The sequence below is a fragment of the Papaver somniferum genome, chromosome 2 (genome assembly GCF_003573695.1).
Source record: "Papaver somniferum cultivar HN1 chromosome 2, ASM357369v1, whole genome shotgun sequence".
NCBI lineage: Eukaryota > Viridiplantae > Streptophyta > Magnoliopsida > Ranunculales > Papaveraceae > Papaver > Papaver somniferum.
In genome coordinates this window covers 140,917,311-140,927,303 of record NC_039359.1, presented here as the reverse complement: position 1 = coordinate 140,927,303, position 9,993 = coordinate 140,917,311, and the positions used below count along the sequence as shown (strand labels likewise).

Below are 9,993 nucleotides of genomic sequence, written 5' to 3'. Positions count from 1 at the left end.
TGGTGGTGGTAATCGGCGGCGACGGTGGGCGGTGGTGGTGGTAATCGGTGGTTGGTGATGGTGATAATCGGAGGTGGTGGTGGTGGTAATCGGCGATGGTGGGAGGTGATGGTGGGAGGAGGTGGTGGTTATATATAGGTGGTTATTGGGTTGGTTTTAAATTAAATTAGATTAAGGGTAAGTTAATCATTTCAATGCTTTAAAACACACCTTATAACTAGAGAGAAGGTGTACTAGTAAAATAATGATCCCCTCGAAAAATGGTCCCTAGAAAATCGTTCATTCAAAAGTCAAAAGATTCAAAACCCATTATCTAACTCGTGTGATGAAATTTTAGTGCTCCGGTGCAAAGAAGAAGCATTTTCCCACACGTGTCATGAACTGTATATACGGCGTCCAATACTAAAAACCTTAAAACAAGCTTCTTCTTCTCTTTCTCTCATTACCTTAGCCCCTTTGCCTGCGAAAATCAATACACAGAGAACCCCCAAATTTTTAGGGTTTCTTCAAAATGTACAGGATTGCAGCTTCACGACTTAACGCAATCAAGGTGAGTACTAATCTCTCTAATCACATATTCTAATTCGCGATCTTAATAATAGCTTAATAATTATTTCATCATGGATCTTATCATATGTAGTTAAACAAGCTGAGGCCGAGAGTATTGTAAACGATAATCAATTTTATGGTCTGATTTGATTTGATATTGATTGGGTTTTGCGTGTGTTCGGAGTTACGTAAATTAATTAGTCGAATAAATCTGATTTGATTTTTTTATGTTGAATTTTAGATCTGAGTTTAGATCAAATGATTTGATTTTTCTGTTATAGGGATATGATGATATCAATTTTGATGTTCTTTTTTGTTTTTCTTGTGTATAGGGTCGTGCGGGTATTATCCAGAGCTCATCTTCGTCTAGGAGTATCTTCAGTCTTTTCGGGGACGGGACAAGCTCTCAACCAACATTAGATACTCCACTTACAGGAGTTACTATCCCACCTCCATTGCCTGATTATGTCGAACCCTCTAAGACCAAAATTACAACTTTGCCAAATGGTGTAAGGATTGCTTCGGAAGCATCAGCGGTATGTAAAATGATTGATGATAATCTTCTCTAAACTTATTTGATGTTTTTGTATGTTTATGTAACTGATTGATGCAATAAGAGAACCTTTTAAAGAGTTGTGTTGTTTGGTGTGAATCAGAACCCCGCTGCATCCATAGGGCTATATGTGGACTGCGGTTCTAATAATGAGACACCAGAGTCTTGTGGAGTCTCACACTTGTTGGAAAGGATGGCATTCAAAAGCACCAGAAACAGGAGTCATTTCAGTGTTGTGAGGGAAGTTGAAGCCATTGGAGGCCATGTGGCTGCTTCAGCCTCTCGAGAGCAGATGGGGTATACCCATGATGCTTTAAAGGCTTATGTCCCTCAAATGGTTGAACAACTTGTTGACACTGTGAGGAACCCTGTGTTCTTGGACTGGGAGGTCACTGAACAGGTATTTGGTTACCCTTTAGGTGGATCTTCTCTCAGCCATACCTGTGAAAAATTGAAAAATCTTTTCTCTGGATAATATAAGAACACTCCTTTTCTGCTTAAAATAACATTTTATATTGCTTGTACAGCTAAAAAAGGTGAAGGATGAGATTGCAGAAATGGATAACAACCCTCAGGGCTTGCTTATGGAAGCAATCCACTCCGCTGGATATGTTGGTGCACTAGCAAATCCTCTCCTGGCTCCAATGTCCGCTATAAGTAGATTGAATAGTAAAATTTTGGAGGAGTTTGTTGCTGTAAGACTAATTTTCTTTTTAAATATATTATCCGTCCTTAACGATTGTTGGGTTTCACCAGCTGTCTCTGACTATTGCATCTTTAATATCAGGAAAACTATACTGCTCCTCGTATGGTTCTTGCGGCATCTGGTGTTGAACATGAAGAGTTATTATCCGTTGCAGAATCACTCCTATCAGACCTTCCCGGTGGTACAACTTCAGCTAGGCCGAAATCTGAGTATGTAGGAGGTGATTCCCGTATTGCGGCCGCTTCACCGGTGTGTACATGAATCTGTTTGTACTTTCATATATTGGACGTGGGGCATTCGTCTCATGTTGCCCTATAATTGGTTGAGGTTCTTCTGTGACAAGTTCGTTCTTTTCTTTTATGACGACAGGTAGCTCATGTCGCCCTTGCATTTGAAGTTCCCGGGGGTTGGCTCAACGAGAAGGATGCCATGGCTGCTACTGTACTTCAGGTACCGCATTTTGTCCTGGAACCTTTACACTATTGCCGATTAATTGAAAATAATATTTCCTTTGGCTTAGTTATACATTTTCCTATCATGTATCTCGTTGCTTATCATATGAAGATCTTAATCTGCTCCTCTTTCTGCAGTTGTTAATGGGAGGAGGTGGATCCTTTTCAGCTGGTGGCCCCGGGAAAGGGATGCACTCACGGCTGTGTAAGTGTTTCTTATTATAGTTTTTCTGAAGCATTATCAGTCTGATGTCGTTTATTTACTATATGGTGCCCAATTTTTTTATATATGGATTCTGATGTAACTCTAAATTATTTGTAATCTGAACAGACCTTCGAGTTCTAAACCAGTATCACCAGATGCAGTCGTTTTCTGCATTCAGCAGCATCTACACTGACACTGGCCTATTCGGAATTCATGCATCTACGGTGAGTCATCTTACATTCATTTATCAATTCCTAATGATATAGTTGATTCTTTCAGTTGAACTTGTTTACTATGTGTATTTCAATAACTTTTCTTTTAATTTAGTTTTCTCTAAGCTCTTTGTCGCTCACCTGGTTTGCAGTGTTTCTCCGATATAACTACCTAAATAGATAGTCAAATACAATTATCTTCGGAGCTTGTGCTCTGAAATAAGGTTTATATCCTTTAGCATCATATATTATCCTGATGGTGTATTTAACCTTTTTTTGGTGGAGGGTACTAGTGAACAAACATGAATTTATGTTCTTTTCTAACTTCTCACATATTGCTCGTTTATAAAAAATGATTCCCATCTGCTGCTTTGGGCACCTCATTGGTGAGGGATTTACCAAATTCATTAATCTGAAGTTCTGTCCTTTTTTTTTGTACTCTGCCACCTACAATTTATAGGTGATCTTTTGTTTTGTAAACCTGTCATGTATACATTCACTTTGTTTTTCTGCATCCCAAAATTCCTGTTAATGCATCTGTGATACTGCTTATAAATTAAAAGGAATACTTCACTTTCATTTGTCATTGTGGGAATTCGAGTATGATAAGTAGTTGTTCCATTGTTTCCTATAAAAATCTGGAACTGTGTGTATAGTGATGTGACCGTGCCAGCTCTTTACTTTCTGAACTAGGGTTCTGGGTTTGCATCCAAAGCTGTTGATATAGCAACAAGAGAATTACTTGAAGTTGCAACAGCTGGAAAAGGTATACTTTGAACCTTGTGTCTTTCCTTGCATTGTTTCTCTAGTTGTGTATAGTTGCTTTATGACGTTCTATTTGTTCTTCTTTCGGCAGTAACACAGACAGAGCTGGATAGGGCGAAAATAGCAACTAAATCTGCAGTTCTAATGAATCTGGAATCACGGGTAAAGATTCCTTTATTTATTTTCTGAGCAAAACAAGATTCTTTTATGTACCATTTTCACTAATATGTATGCATCTCTTTGTAATTTTAATTTGTTTGTGCTGTACTGCAGATGGTTGTATCAGAAGACATAGGACGCCAGGTTCTAACGTACGGAGAGAGGTAATTTTTTTTTTCCAGACATGATCTAACAAGTGTTTATTATGTAGTTTTTTGAGTTTTTATTGTTCGGCATAGCAGCCTCTTAAATACTTTCGTCGTAAGAATCTCTCTTAGCTTAGCAAAAAACATGGTAGAAACCTATTTTTTGAAACCTGAAAATAGGTTTATAAAGTGCTAAAAGTGGATAAAATTTACTGAGGTTACTGAGGTTAAGCCCTCAGAAATGTTAAGCCCTCCAAAATAGTTAAGCCCTCCTGAGGTTACTGAGGTAACTTATCTGCTCCAAAACCTGTTGGCAATGTGGTACCACTAGGCCTTTTCCAGATGTTTGCCAATGTATGTATGCTAAGCCAAAAAATTGGGCTTGCAGGAGTGGGTTATTTCAACTCCCAAGTTGTATGAGGAATGAACTGGGGCTTCTTACAAGTTCATTCCTATACGTTATCTTCAAGAAGTTATAACCTACCGAATTTGTAGGTGAAGTTGCATTAATATATATTTTTTTTCTGTTTTCTGAACCCGTGTATTTGCTTTTTGTAGGAAACCTGTGGATCATTTCCTTAAGGCTGTAGATGCAGTAACTTTGAAGGATATAAGTTCCATTGCCACTAAGATCATTTCTTCTCCACTCACTATGGCATCATGGGGAGATGGTAATTATCTTTTCAATAGACTTTGATTAGTATTTGCACTATTGCCACAATCAAATATATACCTACTATTTGGTCTTTCTTTTGCAGTTTCATATGTTCCAAGCTACGACTCTGTCAGCAGCAAGTTTAGCTCACAATGAGATGGTGTCTCTTGTGTAATCAAAAACTTGGTTTTTGTGTATTTCGGCGCAGTTTTTCTATTTTTTGCTCGAGGGATATGCATAATTTTATGATTCCCTGCTTTTGATCATTACATGTTGGAAAAAAAGAGAAATATAAATAGATTCAGAAAATAAATTTTTTGGTGATGCTGTGCAGTATCTAAATAGATGCTCTAGCCATCAACTTCTGATATTTTTTTGTAACTCTGCTAGATGCTTTTGTTCTAGGCAGCAGAAAGTTATTGATTCCTTTTCATTCTTGTTTACTGATAATGTATTTCACCGAGTGGCCCTGTTCTACCTTGCATGCGTTTATCTGTAACACTCTCTTCTTGTTATTTCTTAATTCAATATGGCTTCCTTAGGGTGCAGGACCTGGCTCTTTCTACGGCCTTCTTATCTTAAGATGCACGCTCCAAGGATTTTATAGTCTGATTTCTCCTCAGCAAGTCTGTTTTTGTTTTTTTCCCTCTGAAAATGATTTGAGGTATTCGTATTGGGGCGAGCACCAAATAATGCCTGTTCACCGTCCACAAATGACTCTTGCAGTTGTTGCACCTACATTATATTAACAGCTTGCAAAGTTTGTGTTCACTATTATTTAATTGGTAGTTGGTATGGGAGCATTATCCAAAAAGATTCTAAACCTACTCTGTTTATCGCAATGCTTAACCAAGATTTTGTACTTTACCTTTATAGTGCCAATTTTGATAATTTTTTTTTTTTTGTTGTCAAGACTTTGATTCAGAAAATAAAATATAACACACTAGATGGATGTTAAATTGTGGAATGCATGCACCATTTTCTTGTGTTCTCATTTTCTATATTATAGAAGCAAAGTATTACCAAATCAAGATCTGTTCCAAAGTAATGACATAAAAGATCAATATCTTGCTTAAAACTATACACGCGATTTTTCTTTCTTTATCTTGATGTGCATGTGTCTATACACAGAGGGTTATGCTTCAAAAAAGAAAAACACAGAGGGTTAGGTATTGTCTGATCAATTAAAAAAATGTGGGAAGAGATAAACGTGCATGTGATCTGACTGTATACACGTTCATATTGTAATGTTTTTCTCCAAGTTGGCATGGTTGATTAAACTTATTTAAGGCAACCCAAAATAGCAATTATCTTATCATTTGAAACCATTCATCATGGAGAGGTTCTCTCTTTTCATTCTACTTGCAACCAGTTATTTAGTGTTTGGGTCATAGATTTTGATATGTCTTAGTGTTTGGGTCCTAAGTTTGTCCAATTTAGTGTTTGGGTCGTTGACCCGTTAGTCAACAAGGTCAACTAACGGTTTTAGTCAAACTGTTGGCTAAAGTTAACTTCCGTCAGTAGTGAACTATAACCCTCTCTAATACGAGAGTAAACCAAACCAATAAGGGAACCAACACCCACTCTCATCATCTTTCCACTGTCTTTTTCTTTCTGCTACCGCTCAAGCACAGTTCGAAATTTAAGTTTGTTTTTGTATATCTAGATCAGCGACTTTTGTTTCTGGCGATACAAGATTGTAAACAGTTCTATCATGATTATATCAAAAATTCCATCATTATCCTCATGGTGTCATTTACATCATAACAAAATAATGATCTTTGTCTCAAAGTTTCTTCTTTTTTTTTCCGGAACTATCAGAATCACGTACCATCATGTATGATGAGTTTGTACTTGGATCCATTCGATGAAAGTTTGGTTGATTAGGTAAATTCCCTTGACCCTTGTTATTTTTTCGTGGGACTGGAAAAATGGCCAGCGGAAGTTCCAATTGTGATTCAAACAAAATTATAGTGGTTTAAGGATTTGATTTTCCCAATCATCATCTTGAGTTAATCCAACTCCAGCTCCACCGAAATGATAAACAAATATTTTCTTCATACTAGTTGCTGATCGATTAGACCTAAAAACAGCCCGTATCAGTAGCTATATTCCTTCTTTATCCCGTTTGATATTTCTTATCTAATGAATTAACCATTGACTGTCTCTACTTTCTAACCCTACTGACCTATTCACACCAATCCAAAATTTGAAATCCTAAAATCAAAAACATCATAGAGTTTTTCGTTCTGGAGTTTTCCAAATTGCCGTGAAGCTCTTGACCGAAATCCCAAAAACGTTCATCAAGTCTGTTCAATCTAGGCCGTTTAATTTGAAATTACTATAAGAATTATAGGGGATGATAAACCTGTAAGTAAACGGACGTTAACTTTATAACTGCTTGACCATAATACCTAGTTGACTAATGGGTCAACGACCCAAATACAATATTGGACGGACTTAGGACCCAAACACTAAGACATACCAAAATCTACGACCCAAATACTAAATAACTCTTTTTTCTGCAACTTATTGCCATGCTTCTTCCATTGAACATGGCGGACTTCCGCTACCAATTCACCCTATTCGCCCAAAATCAGGCTCTGGTGGCAAACTTCTTGAAGGTATTTCTTGTGATAGTTGGCGTCTTGCGGTAGAAACCAACAATCTCCGGAACTGGAAGACTGTTCCAGCTGAATGTGGAGATTATGTTGGTCATTACTTGTTAGGCCAATACTATCGTCAAGACTCGAGATATGTCACGTTGGAGGCTGCAAAGTATGGTGAGAGTATTAACCGCACCAGAGACGGTAAAGATATCTGGGTATTTGACACCGACGAAACTACGTTATCCAATGTACCTTACTACGCCACACATGGATTTGGGTATGTATATTAGTATATAATCAATCCTATTACTGTGTATATGAGGTCTACCATTTTCATGTGCTTAATTTCCAAAATTAAAGAATACTATGTATATGAATGATGGTGTAGTGTAAAAACTAATAATGGTTATGCTTATTCATAAACTCAGGGTTCAACCATATAACGACACATCTTTCAACGCATGGGTCGATACCGGGAAAGCTCCAGCCTTGCCGGAAACTCTCGTGTTATACAACCGGTTACTATCTTTAGGATTCAAAGTTGTGTTCCTAACTGGAAGAGCAGAAATGCGCAGAGAAGTTACAAGGAAAAATCTTCGTGCAGCTGGATATAGAAACTGGGAGAAACTCCTTCTAAGGTAAATACAATTATTAATACATTATTTCCTAAAATAGAAGGATTTAGACGTTAACCACACTTTGAGACTAAGATATAATCCAACTGATACGTAACTGCAATAAGATCTTGACATGTCTTGTTTTTCTTACCTCTTCCAGGCAACCATCAGATGCACATAAGCCAGCAGTTGTGTTCAAATCAGAACAAAGGGCAAAGCTCGTAAACCAAGGGTATCGAATCCAGGGAAACATCGGAGATCAGTGGAGTGATATTCTGGGAACTGACATCGGCAGCAGAACATTCAAGTTGCCTGATCCTGTTTACTATATTAGTTGATCATGGTTTATTACCGCTATAAGATTAATTATCTTCTTATGTTGATTGCACTATTAATTGTATCGAGGCGCAAAAATTGCCATATCCATGTACTAAGTCAATTGTCTTAACTAGCGGAAATGTTGCCCACACTCATTTCTAATGCAATACAATAATAATAATGTTTCACATGTGAGAATACTGATCTTTTAGTTAAGCTACGAGGGTCTAGAACAGTCTTTCAAGCCAGAGTGGAGAAATGTGGACGAAAAACAGATGAACATTTATATTCTTTAGTACATATTGACTTTGAAATATTGGTTGTACGAAAAATAAATTTCTGAAGCCAATTGAAGTTTTGGGTTATGCCCAGTGCTCGCCCATAAAATCCCGACAATAATACTTTGTCTTTGACATTGTACCACGTACAACCACGTGAATGACAATAATACAAAACATACAATCCGCAATTATCTAAAGAGACCGAAAAAGAAATTAAAAATATCCCTAAGATACTCGACAAGGGTGAAGGGGGCGGCCGAGGGTACAAGGTTCAAACGTCTCTGCAGGTTCTCGACAACAGCATTCCTCGAAACCACCTCCTCTGTGTTGGCTTCTACGTCTTTAATTCTAACCACCTCCTCTGTGTTGGCTTCTACGTCTTTAATTCTAACCACCTCCTCTGTGTTGGCTTCTACGTCTTCAATTCTAACGACGCCTCTAGTGTTTTTTTGTTCACCAACGATTACCATGAACGGAATCCTAGACTCCATGGCACTCTTGATATGCTTTTCAAATCTTTTGTTCACCAAGTATTCTGCTTTTATTTTAGCACCCCAGAGTTCACTCACCAACTCAGCAGCTAGCCCCAGATCCTCTCCAAGTATACTAACCAAGACTTGTGTTTCTGTGGCCCGAACCGACTGGTTACGTTCCTTGTCGAGCTTCTCCATGATATTAAAAACTCTCTCAATAGCTAGGCTAACACCAACTGCTAGGACTTGCCTCCCACTAAACGTTCCTATAAGATTGTCGTAGCGCCCTCCAGCTCCAATTGAACCCCCATCCTTTATAGTGCCTTTAGAAACAGCTTCAAATATTACCCCGGTATAATAGTCAAGACCTCTAGCAAGACTCGAGTCAAAAACCACTCTATCTATACATTTTGATCTTTCTAGTGCTTGGAATAGAATCTCCAACTCCTTCAATGCAAGACTAGATCCCATTATTTTCTAGGAATTGGCTGCCCTGCTGTTTCAGCTCAGACAGCAACTCCAAAGGAGGTCCACGTTTCTTTACAAGAGCGCCAATCTTATCTGCAAGTTCAGCAGTTAAGCCCTTCTCTTCAACCATTTCCTTCTTGATTTTCTCAAACTCTAGCTTGTCTAATTTATCTATGCTGGAGCATATTGTTCTAAATTTTTCAGGCGGAACTCCACAAATTTCCAACATTCCGTCTAGCAACTTTCTGTGATTCAGTTTTATCTCATAACTCCCAATGTTTAATTCATCCAACAGCTCGGTCAAAACTTTAACAACCTCAAAATCCGGCACCATTTTGCAATATTGACCAGCAATATCAAAGTCACACTGGTAGAACTCCCGGTATCGACCCTCGGTTGGGTTGTCCCTTCGATACACCTTACCAATCTGGTAACTTTTGAACGAAGAGATGCCATTCATAGCTAAAAGTCTTCAAACCATCTTCTTTATGAAAAAACACCATGGCATTGATAAAAGTCTTCAAACCATCTTCTTTATGAAAAACACTTGTGAAACTGGCCACGCTTCACAAACTCCATGAAAATCTTCAATCAGTATCATTGAATCCTTGCACAGACTCCACCATTGATCAACAAGAGAACCATCCAGAAGAATTACCATTAGCTCCACCTAACCAGTAAGCTAACAACATATTGAACTCTAATCCAGAAAGAAAGAATTAGCTTCAATGTCATACTACAACACATGTCATGATTACCATGTATCTGAAACAAACCATAAGATATTTCCAATGTGATTAAAAGGCTTAATCCTTTAGGCGATTC

General features: G+C 37.9%; 3 protein-coding genes across 3 annotated transcripts; 2 read left to right on the top strand and 1 right to left on the bottom strand.

Moving 5' to 3' along the window:
• Positions 1–391: 391 nt before the first annotated feature.
• On the top strand, positions 392–4,903 carry LOC113349291 (mitochondrial-processing peptidase subunit alpha-like). Its single transcript, XM_026593236.1, has 13 exons — positions 392–550; positions 882–1,085; positions 1,206–1,502; positions 1,630–1,797; positions 1,890–2,057; positions 2,178–2,258; positions 2,399–2,465; positions 2,592–2,689; positions 3,371–3,443; positions 3,534–3,604; positions 3,716–3,765; positions 4,306–4,418; positions 4,506–4,903. Exons 1-13 carry the CDS (start codon positions 512–514, stop codon positions 4,556–4,558), a joined length of 1,482 nt encoding a protein of 493 aa, XP_026449021.1. The 5' UTR covers positions 392–511; the 3' UTR covers positions 4,559–4,903.
• Positions 4,904–6,938: 2,035 nt separating this feature from the next.
• On the top strand, positions 6,939–7,966 carry LOC113352092 (acid phosphatase 1-like; the record flags this gene model as incomplete). The annotated part of the gene is made up of 3 exons (XM_026595963.1): positions 6,939–7,288; positions 7,440–7,649; positions 7,789–7,966. Coding segments are annotated over 3 exons (738 nt in total), but the record flags the coding sequence as incomplete, so codon positions are not given.
• A 449-nt stretch (positions 7,967–8,415) lies between these two features.
• LOC113352091 (histidine--tRNA ligase, cytoplasmic-like) lies at positions 8,416–9,628 on the bottom strand. The gene is made up of 2 exons (XM_026595962.1): positions 9,245–9,628; positions 8,416–9,147 (listed from the first exon to the last, which is right to left on the bottom strand). The coding sequence occupies exons 1-2, from the start codon at positions 9,626–9,628 to the stop codon at positions 8,416–8,418; spliced, it is 1,116 nt and encodes a 371-aa protein (XP_026451747.1).
• Positions 9,629–9,993: the final 365 nt, after the last annotated feature.